At 40.2% G+C, this 23,633-nt stretch overlaps 4 protein-coding genes across 17 annotated transcripts in view; all 4 read left to right on the plus strand.

Moving 5' to 3' along the window:
* Window positions 1–13,802, plus strand: part of LOC105453499 — an 18,768-nt gene extending 4,966 nt beyond the window's left edge. For 5 of the 9 annotated variants that reach the window (XM_011695507.1, XM_011695508.1, XM_011695509.1 and 2 more), the window contains 20 exons: window positions 1,413–1,601; window positions 1,739–1,904; window positions 2,227–2,421; window positions 2,506–2,598; window positions 2,678–2,788; window positions 2,920–3,020; window positions 3,127–3,256; window positions 3,565–3,707; window positions 6,128–6,352; window positions 6,543–7,525; window positions 7,807–8,174; window positions 11,046–11,230; window positions 11,311–11,338; window positions 11,425–11,565; window positions 11,759–11,988; window positions 12,302–12,413; window positions 12,673–12,741; window positions 12,907–13,013; window positions 13,172–13,390; window positions 13,479–13,802. In XM_011695507.1, coding sequence (XP_011693809.1) covers window positions 1,413–1,601; window positions 1,739–1,904; window positions 2,227–2,421; window positions 2,506–2,598; window positions 2,678–2,788; window positions 2,920–3,020; window positions 3,127–3,256; window positions 3,565–3,707; window positions 6,128–6,352; window positions 6,543–7,525; window positions 7,807–8,174; window positions 11,046–11,230; window positions 11,311–11,338; window positions 11,425–11,565; window positions 11,759–11,988; window positions 12,302–12,413; window positions 12,673–12,741; window positions 12,907–13,013; window positions 13,172–13,390; window positions 13,479–13,686 — 4,003 coding nt within the window. In that variant the 3' untranslated portion in view covers window positions 13,687–13,802. Of the gene's footprint in view, window positions 1–1,412; window positions 1,602–1,738; window positions 1,905–2,226; window positions 2,422–2,505; window positions 2,599–2,677; window positions 2,789–2,919; window positions 3,021–3,126; window positions 3,257–3,564; window positions 3,708–6,127; window positions 6,353–6,542; window positions 7,526–7,806; window positions 8,175–11,045; window positions 11,231–11,310; window positions 11,339–11,424; window positions 11,566–11,758; window positions 11,989–12,301; window positions 12,414–12,672; window positions 12,742–12,906; window positions 13,014–13,171; window positions 13,391–13,478 lie in introns of those variants that run through there. The other 4 variants (XM_011695510.1, XM_011695512.1, XM_011695515.1 and 1 more) reach the window with 4 other exon arrangements.
* Window positions 13,803–15,132: 1,330 nt separating this feature from the next.
* Window positions 15,133–18,227, plus strand: LOC105453504 (guanine deaminase-like). The gene is made up of 9 exons (XM_011695524.1): window positions 15,133–15,528; window positions 15,838–15,967; window positions 16,129–16,398; window positions 16,506–16,724; window positions 16,839–16,946; window positions 17,038–17,145; window positions 17,364–17,529; window positions 17,703–17,849; window positions 17,937–18,227. Exons 2-9 carry the CDS (start codon window positions 15,869–15,871, stop codon window positions 18,134–18,136), a joined length of 1,317 nt encoding a protein of 438 aa, XP_011693826.1. The 5' UTR covers window positions 15,133–15,528; window positions 15,838–15,868; the 3' UTR covers window positions 18,137–18,227.
* Window positions 18,228–18,647: 420 nt separating this feature from the next.
* LOC105453503 (guanine deaminase-like) lies at window positions 18,648–22,350 on the plus strand. The gene is made up of 9 exons (XM_011695523.1): window positions 18,648–19,053; window positions 19,896–20,025; window positions 20,274–20,546; window positions 20,652–20,867; window positions 20,982–21,089; window positions 21,181–21,288; window positions 21,492–21,651; window positions 21,825–21,971; window positions 22,059–22,350. The coding sequence occupies exons 2-9, from the start codon at window positions 19,927–19,929 to the stop codon at window positions 22,256–22,258; spliced, it is 1,311 nt and encodes a 436-aa protein (XP_011693825.1). The 5' UTR covers window positions 18,648–19,053; window positions 19,896–19,926; the 3' UTR covers window positions 22,259–22,350.
* Window positions 22,351–22,765: 415 nt separating this feature from the next.
* LOC105453501 (guanine deaminase-like) overlaps window positions 22,766–23,633 on the plus strand; it is a 3,472-nt gene continuing 2,604 nt past the window's right edge. Inside the window, exons 1-2 of one of the 6 annotated variants that reach the window (XM_011695522.1) lie at window positions 22,766–23,107; window positions 23,179–23,308. In XM_011695522.1, coding sequence (XP_011693824.1) covers window positions 23,210–23,308 — 99 coding nt within the window. In that variant the 5' untranslated portion in view covers window positions 22,766–23,107; window positions 23,179–23,209. The remainder of the gene's footprint in view (window positions 23,108–23,178; window positions 23,309–23,633) is intronic. The other 5 variants (XM_011695517.1, XM_011695519.1, XM_011695520.1 and 2 more) reach the window with 5 other exon arrangements.

Raw genomic sequence — 23,633 nt, forward strand, 5'->3', positions numbered from 1 at the left:
TTTAAAAAATTTTGGTTTTTTGCTCCAGGTTCAATCGAATGGTAGATCCCCGCAACGCCGATTTGACAAAACGACGTTTAGTAAATTGGCTTCAGCGTCGCCATTTTGTTAAAAAAATAAATAAAAAAATATTTTTTACTTCTAAAGACTTGTATTATTAAAACCTTAAAACGAATTTTTTGTTACTTTTATTGTTTTCCTAAAAAAATTCCCAAAGTTACCGATTGATTTTTAAGCGGTCAAGGTGGTGTATCCCCTTAATCCGATACGATCGACATGAGCGCGAGGCGAAACAACGTCCGACGAATTGATGGAAAGTGTTTACCTCGTCAAGAGCGTTTCCGTGCGCATGTATTCATGTATGTGCGTATGCGTATATCTTCTCGCGGATAAGCCTGAAAGTGTTCCCCGAGTCCCCGGAGCACCGCCGATTTCTCGCCGTCGTCGCCGTCGAATCCCGATAGAGTCGAATAAGCGACACGCATGCAGGTGTTATTCTGCGCGGTGTGTGTGTGACGGGCGAATATTGTGGCAGCTGGAAATCGGCATGCGATATCTCTTATGCAATTCGCGTGTGGTGCGTTCAGTCGCTGCCCGCCTTAGCCCGCTTGTGGTCATACCTGGTGTATCTCGTTAACGCGCCGCGAACGCGACCGTGCTCGCGACGATAAATTACAGGGGAAATCGGCCGATTTATTTCTGTAATTACGTGTCCTCCGCTCGTGTGGATCCCCCCTTCCCGTTCTCGCGAATTGTTGAATGCATTCGGCCCGATTAAATTGTTTAATTGCGAACGTTAATTGCAAAGTCGAAGAGTTCACGAGTTAAATCTGTACGATGCTGGCGCGTTTGTGATAGCGATAGGCGCATTCGATCCTGCATCGTGACGTCGACTTGACAGATTATGATTTGTGATCCGATGTCTCGGTACAAGAAGTAAGTGGGACGTTCGGTAAACGCTGAGCCACATAAGATTATGATATAATAGATATTACATAATGAATTTAATACATGTGTGTGTGGATAACAGACGAATTATTTTGATATGAATTTCTTTGGCAAAAAAATGCTCACATGTTATTAAATGCGCATCCAATTACGTCCGTTTTTTTTTCTATTTATTGAACTTGAACTTGGTACATGAAGATACATTTTTTTTTTAATGTTCTATCGTCGGTTTTAATTGGCATTTTGATAAATTACTCGACATGAGTCAAACATTCAGTTCTCCTGATAGCTCTTTTGATGCGCATTAAATAAATATACTACACTGTATGTAAAGGCAAATTTACGACACCGAGAATGTACGATGTGCGTGTTATGTTATTTAATAATAACTGTTTTTCTCTAATTCTAAATACAACGACTGACAATTACAACACACATAACGTGACGTATGCTAATTGCCGCAGCCTCGCGAGCGACGCAGACTCTTCGATGAAAACCATGGAGGTGGCTAATGATATCGTGGAATTGGAGCTCCGAAATGTGAAATTTCGAGAGCTCTGCGAGGAGAACAATGTCCTTCGCGACGAGCTCGAGCGGCACGAAAGATCAATCGACAAACTCAAACAACAACACAGCATCGTCGAGAGACAGCTGTGCGTATGATTTACTTTTTGGCGTCCAAATGTTCCAACTGTGTTCGCGAAAATAAATTTAAAAAAATCGATTTGTATTAATGTATTCTTATGACATTTATGCTTATGCAACGTTATGCGTTTTTTTATCGATGCAGAAAGCATTACGCTCAGAGATGTCAGCAACTCGAAAAGGAGAACGACGAGCAGAGAGATCAGTTAAACGAGTTGTTCAAGAAAGAAAAAACGATGGCCTCGGCGCTTCAAAGATACACAAAAGAGCATGAGAATTTGTCGAAGCAATTGGAAGCTGCGGAGATTGAGGTAAAACTAATTGCTTCTTATATTTTATAGAGAGTTGCTTATAGTTTCCGTTCGGACCCCGATAAATAGATTTATAACGATCCACATTTTTTCGGATATAATCGAAACAAATATTAAATTTTCACTTCATATTTCGCTGCACAATTTTCCGTAACTAATATTCGAGTATAATTTCTCAGATATTCGAGATTTTGAATAGATGTTGGAATATAAATATTTAATTAACAAAGAATCTTTTTCAACGTTGAATTTTTAAATTTTATGAATTTTTGAATTTTTAAATTAAATTTTACGTTCCGTTTTCGCGCGTGCAATTAAATAGGTACAGGCTATACCGTCTCTAAAAGAAGAACTGGAAAAAGTCATTAAAGAGAAAATGGACTGTTTGAGACGGATCGCCAAAATGCAGGAGGAATTTGACGAAAAGGAAAGCAATTGTAGCCAATTAAAAATCACGATAACCGAACTCGAGGACACTAGTCTTAGTATGAAGGAGAGCTACGAGTACACGATTCGCGTAAGTTTGAGCACTGCCCGAGATGCATAGCGATACCTAACAGCCGCGAATTATAATGCTAACAGCGACAAACGTGTATTGCAGAATCTGCGTGAAAAGAATCGTCTGCTCACGGACGAAAATGTGGAGCTGCAGTCGTTGTCGGCCTTTAACGCGTGTTCTTCACTCGGGGAAATGGTAAACTATTAGCTAATGTTATAGAAATGTAATGTGTAAAAATATTTCTCGCGGTATAATCGGCGCGATTTATTTACAGCTCTCGATGTCGCCAGTTTTGGACATAGATGGATTCTGCTCCGCCAGCACACCTTGTAAATCGATAAAAGTGCCGGAGCAAGATTCATTGTACACGGAATTGAAAGCTTTAGTGAGTGAAAAACGTTCATTTTGATTAAATGTTTTTTTTTTTCGAATGCGCGAATATGTAGTAACAATTAAAACGTGAACATTTTTAATGGAAACTAAAATTTTTTGTAAATTATATTCTACGTATTTCAGGGTTTTACAGCTGAGTGCAACAGAAACGACACGCAAGAACTCGAGGAGGAACTGAGAGAATACGACGACGCGATGTTTACGATATCGGAGCAACTAGAAAAGTCATATCGATTTAATTACTTTCTTTTACTTTCCTCTATTAATCGTCCTCCGTGCGATCTCTCTCGTCGAGCTTGCTTTACGTTTTGTTTGCGATTGATTTTTCAGAGTTGTACAGTTTTTCGTTACGGTGCGAGGCTCCGCCGTCGACTTACCTCACGTTAACCCGCGTGAGACGGATGCAAGAACTTTTAATGTCAACGTATTGAAACACAAAGCATCCCTTCTACTGAATATGGTTAGTCGTGGGCTTATTTTTATTTCGAGGATTTTTTTTTTTCTTTCACCGCGAACGCGTCATCGCGATGTTGATAAGGCATTCTTGAACAATCGCCTTGACACGCGCGTACCTACGACGACATTATAATACCATAGTCGGTTGACCGCGTTCCCGGTGAATGCCGATTTTCATGACAAAGCAAGACATGCACGTCTCGTCGATTTTCATTCGAAGACATTCGCGGCTCTTTCTTTTCCTTTTTTTTTTTCCTCCTCGACTCCGTTCTTCCTCTTATTTATTCGAATCGATGAATTGCATCTTCGCAGGCGACAGAAGAGATCACGAGGTGGAGCACGAGGCAGGATTCGAGCACGCAGCTTCGAGCCGAGCCGGCGGACGCGCAGATCGCCAGCAGTTTGGATCAATTTGGCGTCCGGAGTTTCCGGGATCTGTTGGCGACGCACGCAATGTAAGTTGACACGCGTTCGCATGACACAACGGCGCGAAACACTTGCGCGGCGCCTGTGTGCGCCTTACACGCTCGCCGGCGCGTAGTCCGTAGACCGAAGTGAAGATGATTAATTCCCGGAAGAGCAAGCCCATTATATCGAACGATTCCTATACCTTTTTTTTTTTTTTTACGTGGGCAAGCGGAGACCTCGCGTGCGGAGAGTTGATCTTTGTACCGAAAGGCCGAATCCGCGCCGTTCCGATTACAGATACGCCATAATCTTGGGGCAATATAAACGTCGCATAAACGGGAGAAATATCGCTTTTGATTTCCGATGCGAATGACCATTCGATACGAATATCTGGACCAAGGTCAGGCGTAGCGGGCGCGGCGTCTTCAGGGTTTTCCATAAAAATAGCGGTGCCGCGTTGCTGCGCTACTTGCATATATATATATATATATATATGACAGCACCCGCGCGAATGACACTCCACACCGGTAAAAATAACCGGGCTGCCCTGAATCTCGCCTTAAATCATGATTTCCATTTCGCGCATCCCGACAAAAATGTTTACCAGCCGAATCTACTTGCGCGCCTGGGTTCCCTCCTAATTTGATAACTCGAGAGCGTTGCTGAGGGTCGAAATTTAATCCCGACGTACGTTTTCTCGCTCGAAGTGGCCTTGCGTTTCGAACTCGCGTATACGTTTAAACGCGCTTGTTTATTGGAAGCTATTACACATGCGCTGAAATTACAGAGATTTCTATCGTAAATGGAATTTTTCTTCCACGCGAGAGAGAGAGGAAAAATATATTCCGCGAGACGACAACGGGACTTACCGAGGACTGGACTCGACGCGTGTTACATATGGATACATGGATGGAAGGAATATTCTCAGTTCTTAAACGTTCTTAAACGTTCTTAAACGTTTATTACTCTTTTTTTTTCCTTCAACTAAGAATAGAGCGCGGCTGTCCACGGGGAAATACATTGTCATGCGTCTCTCTTCCGCGGTCGATTAGCGCGATCGTTATATAGAGATCTCTCGAAATATGCAATCCGGAGATCACCTCCGTCCGGCTACAGGAGAAGAGAGACGTCAGCACCGCTAGGGAAAACTCCGGTTCACCGGGCGGGTGCAATCAGTGCGCTCCGGACCTTCCCGTCGCGCGTGTCGGTACCTCGAGAGCGGCGTTTACGAGAACGAGACCCGAAAGGATCACATTCCTACGTACGTCTCTCCCATTCAACTGGAAATCTATTTTCGGCACAAAGAAACCTGTCGCGCGACACGAGATTGATCTCTTGTTCGGTAGCGATTTTTAGAGCGATCTCCCGACCTCTCGTTAATCGTTAACGCAAAGTATTGCGGGCAAGAGTTTAGAATAAGTTCTTCGAGAAAATCGGGGGGATACAACATAAAATTGTCAACGGTTACGTCGGTTACGCGAAGTCGGAATTAACATGATGGGGAACCAATAGAATAATTAATTACACGACACGTGCGTGCTTAACAATAAGATACACGCGCAGATAGCATTGATGTAACGCAGACGTTAAGCGCGCGGGCGCGCGCGACAAGGACAGTTTGATTTGCTGCCTTAATGGCTTGATCACCGCGCTAAATCTATATGCGCACATGCACCACGCGCGCAGTTCTAATTAGTCGCCTGTGTAATCCGCACGAAATTGTTTATGTCGTCGAGATTGACCTCAGCCTTTGCGGGCGAGAATACAGGGAGGCGAATGAGTTAATTATTTTGCGTTGGTTTCTGCTTTAAAATAAAAGTTCTCGCTGGCTCCCGCGACCGCCGCATATTGGACAATTACTTTTTTTTTTCTCAAATTTTATCAGGCGTCACGCAGAGAAAACAAAGAGAATGAATATTACATCTTGAATATATATTGTTATTGAATATATATTGATATTGACGTCATTTGCAGGTGAAGTTTTGGCGACGACAGATAAGACAACTATATTTTCGTGAATACAAACTTCCGCTTTTAATCATGCAGAAACGTTTTTTGCTAATTTTCGTAACCGCTATACATATATTATACGTAACCAATTTTTTTCTTAATGTTATGTTACGTAAGCGTTAGGACAGGGAGAACAAGGATGAATATCTCGAATGTGTTTAGCTTGATTTGCTTCCATATGCCGAAGTTTCAAGGTCATTAATTTTTAACAGACTCACGTTATGCATGAATTTGCGTTTCGCCGCCGGCTATTGCTGACATTTAAACAGTTATCGCCCGTTATCGCGCGAAAAACACATTGTCTATAATTGTTTATATCCAAGTTAAATATAGTCAACTTTGTAAATTCTAATTTATAATAGCCGCGCTAAAGTTGCACAATGCGTTAATTACGCCCGCGGCGTTTACTCAGCTTGCCGTGTTCTTCAACCTCTCTTTGCTGTATAATCACTTCTAGCCGGCCGAAAGCGGAGGCGGGTCTGCGGGTCTCGATAGTTTCTTCGCACTGCGTGAATAACGAAGACGATGACTCGTTCTCGAGAGTTGTAAAGACGTGCACACCGGGCGCTCAAAGTCGATTCCGCATCATAGAACCCATCATCGAAGAATTACACGACATCATCGAGAGCACCCTCGGCGCTCTTGTCGATCACAAAGACCGCCCGCTATCCGGGAATTCAAGGTCGAGTTGCGCAAGTTATTTGTAAAATATGCAACGGTTTGAATTTAATTTGCTGCGAAGTGTCGTGATAGTAAGAAAAAGGGGGAACGTGACCGCGAAATGTCTGGCGTCGTGAGCATGTCGAACAGCATACAAGTGTGTTAATTGGAAACCAGATTGCTAATAATTCAATAATTATTTTGTTCAATAGATACCGATCGATACACACGTTGCCCTCGCTAACTGCGGAAGACTCGAAGTGCCCAACATTCGGTTGTCAGAGTCCCGAAGCGAATACCATCGCTACTGCTGCTCCGCTCGCGCGAGGAGACGGTCCAACGCAGGAAGATCGCGACGAGAAATCCGCGCCGCTCGCCGCGGAAGCACGCGACGTTTCCGATCGGGAAAATCCCGCCCGGACTCGAGGGGATTCCCAGGAGGAGGATCAATCGAACGAGATGTCAAAGACATCGAGCGTCCTCCAAACGGATTCGAAGGCGTCGGCTGCGTCGGACGAGGAAGAGGCGAGTGCCGGGAGTTTCCAAGTGCCGGGAGCGAGCGGCGCGAGCACCACGAACCTCCGCAGAAAGATCTCGGTCTACTGCCGCTCGTTCGACGTGGTGGAGGTGCAGAATCCGCGCGAGGATCATCCGGGATCCAGTCTGGAAGTGAGACAGTCGTCGGGCAATCCGGACGGCTCGCCCGCGCAGATCGACAGGTTTACCACAACGGGCGATCGAAGTATCAACGCCGATGTGAAATATACGTTTAACCACGTTTACCGCAACGAGAAGAGCGACAGCGATTCCGCGAACTCCACGCCGGGGAAGCAATTCCAGGACAGCCTGCTGGACGACGAGCCACCGATCGAACAGTCGATACCCAGAAAGGTCCATTTGGCGCCCACGCGTTTGAAATTTCCGCAGGAAGCCAGAAACGAATTAGACAGAACCGCCAACGCTTCCTGTGCTTCTCCCATTCCGATGATTTCCACCGAATTGGATATTTCGAATTCTTCTTCGTATCCCGCGAACGGACACGAGAAAGATCACGACGCTCCCGTGCATTCATCTTTAATTACAGACAAAAGGAAGACGAAGAGTGTGGTATTCGGGTCTACATCGTATTTGGACACGAACGTTTCGCAGGCACATTCAGTGCCAAATTGCTGCCTGCTTCCGCGAGATCAAGATGGTGAGTATTTTTTTACTGAATCTCGATAATCTTAATTAATTCTTGTTAGATAACCGATGTCAATTAAGGCTGGGATACGTGGAATTTAATGTAATATATCACGCTTATGAATTCGTATTAATTTAATGATACGATAGGAAAAAAATTTATCGCGCGTATCAAAGTGCGATATTAATCCCATTTGATTACCGTCGACTTCTCACATCCGTCTCGGGAGGTGATATCGTGGAAATTTCTCTCAGGCTGTCTCGTTAGATCATCGATTTCGTTTTCTCCCGCAGATTCAGCGAAGATCGTGGATTCAGAGGATCCCCACTCCCAGTCGTGCGTGCGAAGAGTCGGCGGCGAGAGTCTGTCGCGAATCGAACGGTCAGTCGATAGCCAAATGTCGAGTCGCGAGGACAGTTTGGCCGCCGTTTCAGGCAGCGACGAGCGCGAGCCGACAGCGGGATCCGGTGATCGATGCGGCGGCATCGACGAGAGAGCGATCGCGAATGGGATCGGCAAGGCCGCCGTCAATGTCGTGTCATCCCCGTCGATCGAAACGTCGGTCTCTGCGAAAGTGGTGCCGTGCGAGAACGCGGAGCAGAGCGGTGAAAAAGCGCGCGAAGGAAAGAACCAGGTGGAGACGAAAGGAGAGATACAGCAGGTTGGTACACAGAGCGAGACGCGACGTATAAATTAAGTTCGAGGCACACCTCACCCGACGGTGGGGACATCATCTCGCACGTGGTAAGATTAAGGAGCGATTTGTTCCGCGCGGGGCTGTCGGATTCGATTAAATTGAATGGAGCGTATTCGCGGTGCGTGTAACTTGAGCACGCTTGACGGCCGCACAATCGGCTGCTGCTCACACGCGCGAAGGCAATTGAGCTCCGCGCTTCGAACAGAGACACGGGGCCTCAACAACGCGAACGCTTTTCGATCACGGTCGGCCGAGACTCGCGCAATTGAGATCGGCAATATTACCGCCGCTTTACAGGGAACGATCAGCGACAAATCCGCGGTCAATTGGCACTAATTACTCATATGGAATGTCGCAATTATCTGACACGCGGTCTATCGCTAGACCGCTATCGCTTGGCTCGTGTTACAATCCAGCAATTAATGTACGCGAGTCTCTTAGTTATTCGCGATAGAGAATAAGTGACCTTGAAGCTTCATTAAATATCTGTCTGGATGTCTCTCTTCGATAAGAAAGACAGCATTTTAATGCGCACGTGCACAAAATAAATAGATTTCGTGGAAACGGATTTACCGCGAGATTCGCTAGAAAAACTGGTTATACGATTTTTTTTTATTCAATTAATGCGATATTGTTCATTTTATTATTAAATGTGATGATACATCGAAACGTGTACCGATTGACTGCATAAACAGGTTTTACAGCACCTTACGATGAAACATAGACGAGAGGCGTTTCAATATTCGTGAAACGCGTTAAAGGCAATTACGCGATTTTTACTAGCGGTTTTTCTTTCACCTTTTAGCTCGCAAAGACGGAAGTTGACTTATCACCTCGCGATAATTTACTCGTTCGAAAATGGTATTCTCTCTCTCTCTCTCTCTCTCTCTCTCTCTCTCTCTCTCTCTCTCTCTCTCTCTTCCTTTGTGCCCGCGTTTTACATGTGAATAGTAAATAAACGATAGTAATGCACTTCGTTTAACGCCGCCGTCTAAAATAGCCACGGGACAGTCGCACATATTTCAAAGCAATTTCTTTCAGCTCGTTCTTTCAGCGCGGCAACGCTAATTAATTTGTCGTCGGTCAGCCGCAGCGCAACGTCTTTCCTACCGCAATTTGTCAGCTCTCGGCTAATAAATCCCTCTCCTATCGGAAATTTACGATCGAGTCAATCGATATTTGCTGTGGAAACATCGCCGCGTGACGGTGTTCCGGCTACGATTTACATTTAATCGCGTTTATTTTCTGCGTTTATCTGTCTCGTACGTAACGTACACACATACTTTGCGGAATCGATCTCAGCCTCTGTCATTTCGCTTCTTTTTATTCGCCGACGGCGAGACGCGGCAAGGCCTTTCTTGTTTTTCTCGTTCATTTATACCGATTTTTACTAGTACAGTAAATTGCCGTCCGACAAATCTGCGGCGATAAATCCCGACGGGCAAGGTTGATCGCGAGTTTTTACCTTATAAGTTACGTCGTGACAATTTTCACACGTTTCCCACTGCCGACCGATTAAAGCATCGTGAGTTTCGCGATCTCTCTTCGTCATCACTGCGCCAAATTAATCGGCTACTTACGGCCTGTTATTTCACTGTAGATGCACAGGAAGAAAATTACACACGTTTTTCCCCGATAAGTATCATTATAGCTCATTTAGCTGTCTTACGCAGATTTTATGTAACGTCAGATATTTATTCCTCTATTGTGCACATACACGGAGAGAATTTTCTTTTAAAATTTACCCTGAAAATCATGTTAATTGTGAGAAAATATAGTATTTAGGTAAATTTTACTGTGCACTACAATAAATTTTACTGCGAAATCTTATTGTAATGCACAGTAAAATTTGCCTAAATACTATATTGTCCCATAATTAACATGATTTGCAGGGTAAATTTAAAAAAAAATTCCGTGTAGAAATTCAATCACGAGGAACGAATACGGATCCGCAGTCACTTCGCAATAATATGGAGCATTCGCATATGCCATATCGACCGTTCGTTAATCAACGATGGCATTGCACCCTTTTTTTCCTCTACGAGATCGCCCGACACGCGAAATTCCGCCGGAATGCCGCGAAGTTATAAATATTATATTGAAGTGCGGTAGCGTCGCAACGCGCACGTGCCCCTTCTGCATCCGGCGGGTCTATCTCGTTTGATATGAGAAATAATATTTGCCTTGGATTTTGCCACGTAAACGTTCGACAGATATTAGTGAAAACACGAGGAGAGAAGGCCGCCGAAATTCTCGGCCGGTATTCTCTCTCCGCTCGTCAGTGTATTCCCGTAAGGCAGTAATTGATCATTCAGAGGAAAAAGAATATGATAATAATCTAGTCTCTTTTAACCGAATCATAATCGAGTTCACCCACCTATCTTTTCTTCTCGAGTCTGCCGTTATTATATTTAGCCTATCCTACTCAATTACAAGCTCCGATTAAGCTGCAATTCTCTCGCATTCTTCTCGCATTCTCATTCTTTTCCCGATAATGTTTATCCGAACGTGATGCGATAACGCGTGCAATACGGTACGGAACGAAGGTCATATTACCACTGGAAGTGCGATCTGTGCCGAGTTAACTGTTCTTATCGTTACGAACTTCCCTCAATCTTGCATATGCAGGGATTGTTAATCAGCAGCGGTCAACAACGCAGTCGCGTGCAATTCTCTTCCGTCATTCTTGAAAGTCATCAGATACCGAGAGATATAATTTCCAGCGGACGTTCGCCAATTTCGCGAGAGACTCTGCGAACGGCGGTCATCGAATTCTCCTGTTGCTCTCCTTTTATTGTTTATTTAAACAAAAAAATGTCACTTTCTTACTTACAGTTTCCTTTAAGTACGAAAAGATCATACTCGGAGGGCGAAAACCTCGGTCGATCGGAGTGCCAGTGCAAAAATGCGCCGTCGGTTCCGCATGACAGTCAATGCAGGGTAGTCTTCCCGAGTCTCGCGGAAATTTGTCCGCAGGAATCTGGGATAGCCAATTTATCGGACTCTGAATTAGAGATCAGGTGAATAGGGAACTTGATGTAGCGTACAAAATTTTAATCGATAAAATTTAATTAATCGTCAAACAATGTTTATTTTCCAGGGAGAATCCAAGCGAGCTCGAATTGCAGGTAAAAATAAGCACGTCCCAAGTCCCGAAAAATCACGAGATGTTTCAGCGTGTAATTACAAACGTATGACACTGCTTCTGTTGTAGAAGAAGTACACAGCGTTCTCGTTGTGCCTCAGCATAGACAGATTGACTCTGCCGCGAAGGACGGCGATGTCGATTCGGCAACGCGATCAATCCGAGAGAAACCTCTCCTACGAGGTGCGGAAGATGCAGCAAGACATTCAGGCAAGCGAAATCACGAAAATATCTCGTCGCTTATCGATTCTTCTTTGAGCAATCGTTTTTTTTTTCTTTTTTTTCGGCTAAATTGTGTTAAAACGCGTTCTAAATTGCCGCCCGCGGGGCGTTTGCCAGTTAGTTAGCTAGTAGTCGTTTCTCCCATGGTTCGTTGAAGGGATTGAATTTTGCGTAACGTCAGGAACTCGCGCCACTATGCACGGACAGAGAATCCGTGGAGCGGGTGGAGCGGGTCAGGCATCAGTTGGACATGATCGTGCGTTGCGCGCACAGGGTGTCCTGCGCGGCCGAGACCCTGGGCGCCGTGCAGCAGGAGCGTAGAGTCTCCCGGGCGGTTCTGCTGGCGGACAAGTATCTCCACTTGCTGCAGTCCCGGTGCGAGAAGCTGTTCGCCAATGTCGCCGAGACCAAGTGAGGGTCAGAGTTATCACCCCTCCCCTAATCGCCCAATTGTGTTCGTCGTCCAATTCGTATTTTGAGTTTTGACGTTGCCTTGAAAATGTAATATTCTCATCTTCGGTTTTTCTGTCGTAAGTAAAAGGCTTTAAAAGACTTGTTTTCCGATCAATCAATAATCGAATAATTTCGGGATAAGTATTCTTGATGGGACATTTTGCGAATAGTTCTCGATGTGAAGTTCTCTCCCTCTCCCTCCCTCCCTCCCTTCTGCCGTTTTTAAAACGACGAGATAGTATCGGTGATAGCGCACGCTGTTCGTTTCCAGACGGATCCTGGTAGAGAACAACATAGTGATAGAGGAGAACTCCGGCGAGCTCAACGATGAACTGCCCCGCATCAGATACAGGAGCGGTACACCCGCCAATAATCGTATGATGGTTCGAAATTACTGAAAGATTTCATGTTCATAGCTTCCTTTTGCCAATTTTTTCATCACGCACGATTAGATATCCATCTCGTATCTCGGTTCGCACTTTTTTTCGTCACTTCGTTGTCGTCGTACTCTTGCACATTCGCACAATTTCCACAGGAATTTTTTGACGCGCAGCTCACAGCTTGCACTTTCATTTTTTTTTTCTTATCTTCGTTCTGTCGATTAATCGGTACGGTTTTTTTTTCGTCCATTTTTCTTTCTAGATGGCTAGGAGAAGAGCCAGCGTGGCCACAATGTCTCGGCCGATGGGCAGCACACAGGATGTCACAAAGGCAATTCGTCTTGTTTTAGCTTTGCTTTCACAGCTTGGTATATTTCAGGGTTCTTTTTTTTTTACATTCTGCACTAACACAATGACGCGCATAACGATTGCTTATTTACTCCTTCTTTTTACTCTTTATATCGCCTACATATTTTTCGCTTTGTGCTCCGTACAGGACGCCGTGAGGCAGCGAAACTCCGTTTCTGGACGCATGACTCTCAGGAGACCGTCTTTCAGCTCCGAATCCCCGAAGTGGGACATCGAAAAACTGGATCGAACCGAGTTAGTAATATCTTTATTATATTTATACTTAAATCTAGATCTTACGAGCTGTAATGCTTAAGACATTAAATATCTTTAAGTAGCTATTAGATATATATTTATTTTTAAAAAATATAGAATCTACAATATACTACATTGGATTTTTTATTTTTTAACAGAAGTTCGAATAGTATCAGTGAATTGCGGGGTATTTTCGAGCAAGTGGAATCTCGTCGTAGCTCGAAGGAGGAAAATAACAACATGTTACGACTGAATCACTCCAACAGTCAAAGTATAGTAAATTGTGCGATAATCGATAACGAAGTTTGGACGAACGTAAAAGAGGAGAGCTCACCCGAAGTTTCTGACAACGAAAGTCTTAATTCTGAGAGATCGAGGTAATTGATTTCTTCGTAATTTAATTTCCTTTCTTACATTATCTATATTGTTTAAGATCGTGCCTCTTAACGTAATTTATTGTTTCAGCGCGAGATCGTCGAACTCCTTCCAGTCGAGAAGACGGAAGAGAAGACGAATATCAATGTGGCACATAATGCTGTCGAGTATTCTAATTTTCTGCTTCGTCTTTTACGTGATTCAAGCCATGTCGTTAAACATTTGCCATGAACCGTTAAACAAACGTTTGATCGGATACGTTTTCGACCGTTACGGTCAGATAAGGAACCCGATGTGACTTTCTTGCGCGGTCCGATTAGCTGTATCAGTAAAATAAGTAGCAAGACTATAAAAGTGTACATTGTAACATATGTCAATTATGGAAAGGCTGAATAAATTAATAATTGCAGAGTTCTCGTCTCGCCTTCTAGTGAGGTCACGCTGCAGCCGCGAGTGCTGCGATTAAGGTTTTCGGTTTCTTACTACAACTGCGTTTGTATCATGATTTCAGAAATGACAAATTTAAATATAAATTCTGTTATGTTTAATTAATGAAACATAAATAAATTAATTCTTTCGTCTTTTATCACTCGCGTAGGACACTACGGTAAAATCCTATAGTATTTTTGTTCGGTGTATTAATAGATGTAAATCTTTCTAGATCGATATTTATTTGTACTAAACAAGTGGACAAATGTCGATTGAACGATACATTTTATTTATTAATGGAAGAGAATTGAAATGAGAAAAATGTTTGATACATTTTATCAATTTAATATCAAACTCGCGTGCGCAAGAATTAATTTGTTTCGATATAAAATGTAAGGGAAAAAAATTTCTCGCTTCCGACACTCGTAATTCGACGTGGCTGAAATATGAGAAACCAGAGATATAAAAAGAAACAGTTTATCTATGGCGCTCTAAATTGTTTGCATAAAAGAACTTGTGCAAACAATTTAGAGCCGAAACATAATATCAGTAGTAATTTCAGTGTCTTCGTTGGGAAATTTTAATGATACATTTGAGAACTGCGAGATTTAACGTTAAAAAATATTCAGGAATATTTGCGTTTATTATTAATAAATTATAAAAAATATAAGAAAGTTTATTTTAAACGTTTCGAAGTATTTATAAGTATTATTAATAAAGAAATCGGAAGAATCAAACATAATTTAATACAGAAATTCTTGATGTTTTCTCTAAACAGTAGCATCCCTCTCTCTCTTTCTCTCTCTCTCTCTCATACATTGATAAAGCTAATTAAAAATAATTTTGAGTAGACTACAAAAAAGATATTAGCGAAACTAGTTATCGACTTATTTAGTATTTTTTCATATACTTTAAAAAAGAAGAAATATTAAAGATAGATAATCTTTGCGTGATAGTTAAAATAAAATTTTGCTCATATAATATTAATTTTTCGATTTATCATTATTATAAATTGATGTTTTGTAAATATGTACATACAATATATATATATATATATACATATATATATTTATAACTATTAATAATATTCGGTTTTTATTGATAATTTTACTTTTATCGTCCATATTTATAATTGTAACTGTAAAAAAAATAATACGTATAACATAATTATATATTCTAAATATTTCGATTATTTTGTTTAAAATCACATCAACTTCTGTTTTATCTACATTTATTTCAGTTCATTAAATCTAATGTCGATAATCGATCGACATGAAATTACCAGTCTGGAGATTTATCGACCGTGTGACAAATTTTTTTTCGCAAACACGTGGCATTTTACATTATTAATTCGTACTCTCTTCGGCATTAATTCGCTTACTAACTTTCAATTCGTTAATTTACCATTTCACAGTCAACATTTTTATTTTGTTGAAGTTCACAAAAAAAAAAACGTGAATCCAACATTGCATAGATGGATCAGATGGATGTTTCTCTCAGATCAGCTGTGAGCTGTGATCAGCTGTTTGGCCACATCGCGGATCGCCGTATCCTTGAACGAACGAACGAATAAATGTGGCGGCGACGCGATAACAAAGCAATTAAAAGTAGATCGTATCGATATGATAACGCTTGCCTCGAATCGACAGTGGAGTCGCGGTTGAAACGTTGCCGAGTGATATTTTATTCACAGTTATGAGAATTTTACGATGTAAGACCCTGCATAGAGGAAAATTTTTTTCGTTCATTGTATTTTACATGACAAGATAACGAAAAACAACGATATATTAATATATATTTTTATGAAGATTTTGTGATAGTTATTTATATCTTATTAATCTAAATCAAAATTACAATATTAACAATAATATATATATATCAATTATTATATATATGTATATGTAGTCTGTAATATAAAATAAATTTAATGGTAATTGCAGACAAAAAATGTAAATAAAGGTTTTAAAATATCTTGAATTATGCAACTGCATAATAATATATATAACAATTATTGTTTCAGTGGTATAAGTATCTATAGAACATATAACACGATGGTACGACAAGTTTTTATTGGTCCATTGATTCATACAAATGAAAATGAAGAATTGATTATTAAGAAGAACGTTGCTGTATTTATTGAGGATGGCAAGGTATTTAATATTTTATTTATCACATTTTATATATATATTTTTACTGTATACATGTAATATATATATAAAATGTATGTGTGTATGTGTAATTTATATTTAAAATAATAGAGATAAAATAAAAAAATATATTAGTAACATCTTATCTCTTATGTAATATCCAGATTATTAATGTTGCGGAGAATCCATCAACAAATCGACAGAGGATAGATGATTTTGTCGCAGACTTTTGTGCAAATGAAGTTAATGTTTTATCACTTGGACAGTTTATGACGCCCGGATTTATCGACGGCCATACTCATCCAGTCCAGTTTCCGAATCTTGGACTGGGTTATGGCAAACATCTCTTAGACTGGCTGGAGACCTATACCTTTCCGCTGGAGAGACAGTATATTGATACAAAATTTGCAGAGCGAGTGTTTGAGGCAGTTGTGGTACTTAAAACAATTCCATTCTAATAATACCATCATAAAATATATAATTATTTCAGACATTCTTATAAGTTTTTTTTCGTTATTGTTCAGTATATGTGCTATTGCAGAAACGGACTATCGAAATGGGCACAACAACGGCGTGCTACTTTGCATCTTTATATGCCGAGGCGTCTGTGATCCTCGCGGAAAAAACTGCGAAGCTGGGTCAACGAGCTTTCATCGGGAAAGTGAACATGAACGCTCCGCGTGACGATGGATATTGCGAAAGCACCGAGAAGTCAATTAAGAACACTCTGGCTTTCATAAAGTCTATTGAGCAAATAGGGGTAAATGCAAAACTCGTATTTTATTGCCTGCGACGTCGCGACAAGATAATAGCTCTCTTCAATTATTAGATAGGCAGCGCAAAAAATTATTACACTGCTCCAAACTTGTTGCAGAATCCACTTGTGAAGCCGATCGTCACGCCTAGATTCGCGTTGAGCTGCGACATGGAATTAATGCGAGAGCTGGCAAAGATCGCCAAGGCGAGAGACTTGCATATACAGGTATTTTATTCGACTCGCGTAACATGTGCCAAGCAATGTACAATTAATGCTGTGTTATATATAAATACAAAGTATTCTTTATTCTTTATAGACTCATGTCTCTGAAAATAAGGACGAGATAATAGCAGTGAAACGAGCTTATCCAGACCAGCCTTCGTATGCAGCTGTGTATGATTCTGCTGGTCTTCTTACTAGTAAGGTAATACACTTCATTTTGTTGATTTATTAAATCTGTCAATCTACTATAAATAGATATCATATTAGATACCATATCAAGTATCAGATATCGTATCTAATAAAAATCTATTAAATATTATTGAAACAACCGACATCTTGTTCTCTCGCATAGAAATATATAGTTATCCTGAGATAATATGTTAGACTAATATGTAACGTGTATGTCTAATTGTTTTACAGACAGTTTTAGCGCACGGAGTTTATCTCGGAGACAGCGAACTTGCTATTATCAAAGAACGAGGAACAGCTGTAATTCACTGTCCCTCTTCAAATACAAATCTGAAAAGCGGCCTTTGCGACGTGCAGAGACTAAAGACTAACGGTATCAAGGTCGGACTTGGAACAGGTGCCACAAGAATCTCCTTATAGCAATTTTATGATTTGACTCTTTTCTCCTTATTATTGTATATATATCGGCTTTCTATTGAAATTATTGATATCGAGACTTTGAATATTTAATTTAATTATCATATACAACATAATATTCTTTATATTAAAGATAGATGTGTCTTTTGCTAGATGTTTCTGGTGGAGCCAGTTACAGTATGTTGAACGAGATGAGATCGGTTTTACAAGTATCAAATTGTCTATCTTTAACGAGAGACAATTATACGCCGCTTAGTTACAAAGACGTCTTCCATATGGCAACATTGGGAGGTGCCAAAGGTAAAATTGATTGTTATATATTTGCAAGGAATGCTCTTTATATCCATATATAAAAATTTACAATTTGCATTAATATATTATGTTTAGCACTCTCAATTGAGGACAAAGTCGGTAATTTGGCGCCAGGCAAACAATTCGATGCTCTCATAATTGACTTGAACGCAAAAGACAGCTTGTTGGATAATTTCAAAGAATACACGCTTGAGGAGAACTTTCAGAGATTTATATACGCCGGTGATGAACGTAATATAGTATCAGTATATGTAAATGGTAGGAAAGTTAAATAAGATGCTTTCCTACCGTTTACATATAAAATATTTTCAAATATTTTTACAATGTTTTACAATTTGTGTAAAAAATCTTTATCTTCGTACAGTGTTGTTTATATAATTTCATATAGTATAATATATGCTTAGTCTGCTTAGCATCTGCTTAGTCTGCTGAACGTGACCACTCACGTTGGCTTGGATGTTTTCGGTTTACAAGTTGCGCGAGGCCAAGAACAGCGTAGCCGGCGATTTAGCGCGTGACTTAGAATTATCGCAAAATTGATCCTCGAAATGACCGCGATTCAATGCGCGACGTTATGAATTTGGAACAATTGTTAATATTGTAATTTTTTAAAATCAAAATTACAATATTAACAATTGTTCCAAATTCATAACGTCGCGCATTGAATCGCGGTCATTTCTAGGATCAATTTTGCGATAATTCTAAGTCACGCGCTAAATCGCCGGCTACGCTGTTCTTGGCCTCGCGCAACTTGTAAACCGAAAACATCCAATGTGAGTGGTCACGTTTAGCAGGCTAAGCAGATGAGTGAGCGCTTATGGTGATTTCGTTAGATCTGCGTGAATAAACCAATCGTAACAAAGAATCACTGAGCGCTCACTGACCGGGACTGTCTGCTGAACGGCCAGTGTCAGCGAAAACAGCTTATCCGCGCCCGTGTCAGCTGAAGATCACATGCACTACCGCTGATCGCTCTAGCCCGTCCTGTCTGCCGGAGTATATAATCTCGGTTTTTGTACCCTGCGCCGGTCTTATTTTTCTCGAGTATCACCCACGACGGTGTCGTGCGTTCTGAATTCAAGTTCTCGGTACTGGCTGCGAATCCTTGCGATAACCGCGAATTCTTCGTGCCGAAACCCGAACAGTCGCAACGCGACGTCCACTGAAAGCCGTGTACATACGCAAGCCACATGTAAATAGTGTAATACATTATCTGTAAGCCAAGACACTAACGCGTAATTTTTTTTCCTTCGTGGCTGCCGCGGGTACAGTCGGGCACGCTGCGCGGCTCTCTCGCGCGCTTTCAATCGCCGTGGCAACCGCCGCCTTCGGCGATCAATGAAAGCGAGCCTAAATGACTTAAAACGGGTATTTACTATTTACGTTGACTACGTAAAAATCAAGTTGCTTGAAAAACCACGGCGCGGCTTCGGGAACCTTCTCAAGAACGATCGAATTTCCTTGTAGGAAATGCGTAAGGGAGAGAATGTTCTCGAAAACCTCGGATATATATACGAGTCGCAAGGGCGGCTCACGCACACACTAGCGTTCGGAGTTCTCGCTAACTATCGTGTATCTATACCATACCTCGCCGCTCGCGAAAAGGTGTAAAGCCTTATGTGTCCGCAATACTAGAAATCTGTCCAAGTTCTTGGACCGAGAACTGTGTAGTCAATCAACTTGCAGCTTTTACGGAAAAGTAGTAATTTTATTGGCTATACAGTTCTCGATTCGAGAACTTTAATCGATTATTAAAAAAAATAAGTATATTTTTTTCCATGTTATTACTTTCAATTTCTTGTTTTGTAAATAAATTGTGAAAGTTAAAGGAAGCAAAGAGAATTTTATTCAAAAAATCAAGCATAACTGAAATCCAAGTTTCCTGCTCCGAGGTCCTTGTGCGCGCATGAACAATGTAGTTTGTAATATAAAATAAATTTAATAATAATTGCAGGCAAAAGATGTAAATAAAGATTTTAAAATATCTTGAATTATGCAACTAAATAATAATATATATAACAATTATTGTTTCAGTGATATAAGCATCTATAGAACATATAGCACGATGGAACGACAAGTTTTTATTGGTCCATTAATTCATACAAATGAAAATGAAAAATTGATTATTAAGAAGTACGTTGCTGTATTTATTGAGGATGGCGAGGTATTTAATAATAATTTAATATTTTATTTATTACATTTCATATTATATACTGTATACTGTATACATGTAATATATACAGGGTGAGTCATTTTAATTATTTTAAATATTTTAAAATATCTTTATTATTTTAAATATAAATTTAAAATAATATTATAAATTTAAAATATTATTTTAAATATAAATTTAAAATAATAGAGATAAAATAAAAAAATATATTAGTAACATCTTGTCTTTTATGTAATATCTAGATTACTAAGGTTGAGGAGGATCCACCAACAAATCAAGAGAGGATAAATGATTTTGTCGCAGACTTTTGTGCAAATAATAAAGTTAATGTTTTATCACTTGGACAGTTTATGACGCCCGGATTTATCGATGGCCATACTCATGCAAACCAGTTTCCGAATCTTGGACTGAGTTATAAAAGACATGTCTTAGACTGGGTGAAGATTTATACCTATCCGCTGGAGAAACGGTATAAGAATACAAAATTTGCAGAGCGAGTGTTTGAGGCAGTTGTGGTACTTAAAACAATTCCATTTTAATAATACCATCATAAAATATATAATTATTTCAGACATTCTTATAAGTTTTTTCGTTATTGTTCAGTATATGTGTTACTGCAGAAACGGACTATCGAAATGGGTACAACAACGGCGTGCTACTTTGCATCTTTATATAACGAGGCGTCTGAGATCCTTGCGAAAAAAACTGCGAAGCTGGGTCAACGAGCTTTCATCGGGAAAGTGAACATGAACACTTCGCATGACCATGGATATTACGAAAGCACCAAGGAGTCAATTGAGAACACACGGACTTTCATAAAGTCTATTGACCATATGGTAAATACAAACTCGTATTTTATTGCCTGCGACGTCGCGACAAGATAATAGCTCTCTTCAATTATTAGATAGGCAGCGCAAAAAATTATTACACTGCTCCAAAACTTGTTGCAGAAGCCACTTGTGAAGCCGATCATCACGCCTAGATTCGCGTTGAGCTGCGACATGGACTTAATGCGACAGCTGGCAAACATCGCCAAGGAGAACGACTTGCATATACAGGTATTTTATTCGACTCGCGTAATATATGTCACGCAATGTACAATTAATGCTGTGTTATATATAAATACAAAGTATTCTTTATTCTTTATAGACTCATGTCTCTGAAAATAAGGACGAGGTAATAGAAGTGAAACGAGTTTATCCAGACCAGCCTACGTATGCGGCTGTGTATGATTCTGCTGGTCTTCTTACTAGTAAGGTAAAATTTTTCATTTTATTAATTTGTCAATCTATTAAATATCAGATATCATATCATATCAAGTATCAGACATCGTATCTAATAAAAATCTATTAAATATTATTGAAACAACCGACATCTTGTTCTCTCGCATAGAAATATATAGTTACCCTGAGATAATATGTTAGAGTAATATGTAACGTGTGTGTCTAATTGTTTTACAGACAATTTTAGCGCACGGAATCTATCTCGAAAACAGCGAGCTTACTCTTCTCAAAGAACGAGGAACAGCTGTAATTCACTGTCCCTCTTCAAATCTGAAACACGGCCTTTGCGACGTGCAGAGATTAAAGACTAGCGGTATCAAGGTCGGACTTGGAACAGGTGCCACAAGAATCTCCTTATAGCAATTTTATGATTTGACTCTTTTCTCCTTATTATTGTACATATATTGGCTTTCTATTGAAATTATTGATATCAAAACTTTGAATATTTAATTTAATTATCATATACAACATAATGTTCTTTATATTAAAGATAGATGTGTCTTTTGCTAGATGTTTCTGGAGGAGCCAGTTACAGTATGTTGAACGAGATGAGATCGGCTTTACAAGTATCAAAATCTCTATCTTTAACGAGAGACAATTATACGCCGCTTAATTACAAAGAAGTCTTCCATATGGCAACATTGGGAGGCGCCAAAGGTAAAATTGGTCGTTATATATTGGCAAGGAATGCTCTTTATATCCATATATAAAAATTTACAATTTGCATTAATATATTATGTTTAGCACTCTCAATTGACGACAAAGTCGGTAATTTGGAGTCAGGCAAACAATTCGATGCTCTCATAATTGACATGGACGCAAAAGACAGCTTGTTGGATAATTTCAAAGAATACACGCTTGAGGAGAACTTTCAGAGATTTATATACGCCGGTGATGAACGTAATATAGTATCAGTATATGTAAATGGTAGGAAAGTTAAATAAGAAGCTTTCCTACTGTTTATGTACATATAAAATATTTTCAAATATTTTAGAATGTTTTGTAATTTGTCAAGTAAAAAATCTTTATCTTCGTACAGTGTTGTTTGTATAATTTTATATAGTATAACATATGCTTAGTCTGCTTAGCATCTGCTTAGTCTGCTGAACGTGACCACTCACATTGGCTTGGATGTTTTCAGTTTACAAGTTGCGCGAGGCCAATAACAGCGTAATCGGCGATTTATGCTGTTCTTGGCCTCGCGCAACTTGTAAACCGAAAACATCCAAGCCAATGTGAGTAGTCACGTTCAGCAGACTAAGCAGATGAGTGAGCGCTTATGGTGATTTCGCTAGATCTACGTGAATAAACCAATCGTAACAAAGAATCACTGAGCGCTCACTGATCGGGACTGTCTGCTGAACGGCCAGTGTCAGCGAAAACAACTGATCCGTGCCCGTGTCAGCTGAGGATCATGTGCACTACCGCTGATCGCTCTAGCCCGTCCTGTCTACCGGAGTATATATTCCGTCGCTTACGGAGATTCAAGCCGACCAAAAGGGTGTTCCGTCGCTTGCAGAATCCGGAGTCGCTAACTCCAATCGAAGCTTCGACTCCCTTCGCGAAGTTGCTAGCTTCCACGTGGGGAATTCGGCTCAGGAAACTGAACCGGTGTACAGTGTATATAGTTGTAAATAGTGTAAATAAATTGTGAAAGTTAAAGGAAGCAAAGCTTTATTCAAAAAATCAAGCGTAACTGAAATCCAAGTTTCCTGCCCCGAGGTCCTTGTACGCGCATGAACAATATAGTTTGTAATATAAAATAAATTTAATAGTAATTGCAGACAAAAGATGTAAATAAAGGTTTTAAAATATCTTGAATTATGCAACTGAATAATAATATATATAACAATTATTGTTTCAGTGATATAAGCATCTATAGAACATATAGCACGATGACACGACAAATTTTTATTGGTCCATTGATTCATACAAATGAAAATGAAGAATTGATTATTAAGGAGCGCGTTGCTGTATATATTGACGGTGGCAAGGTATTTAATAATAATTAAATATTTTATTTATCACATTTCATATTATATACTGTATACTGTATACATGTAATATATACAGGATCATTTTAATCGACAGATTCAAATATCTGCTAAAATACGCAAGCTACAAAAAAATGTTTCAGACAAAAGTTTTCGGACTTCGAGGGGGCATAAGATCATAACATTTGATCCTGAGTGGCGTCGTCAAGGACAGGACAAGGTCACTTTGAATTTTTTGAATGGAACCTTTAATTTTTCATTACTTGTTCTTATATAGCACGCCTCGAGAACTTTCCAAAACATATAAAAGATCTGAAGAGCACAC

This window comes from Wasmannia auropunctata, unplaced genomic scaffold, assembly GCF_000956235.1.
Source record: "Wasmannia auropunctata unplaced genomic scaffold, wasmannia.A_1.0 LD335999.1, whole genome shotgun sequence".
Classification (NCBI taxonomy): Eukaryota; Metazoa; Arthropoda; class Insecta; order Hymenoptera; family Formicidae; genus Wasmannia; species Wasmannia auropunctata.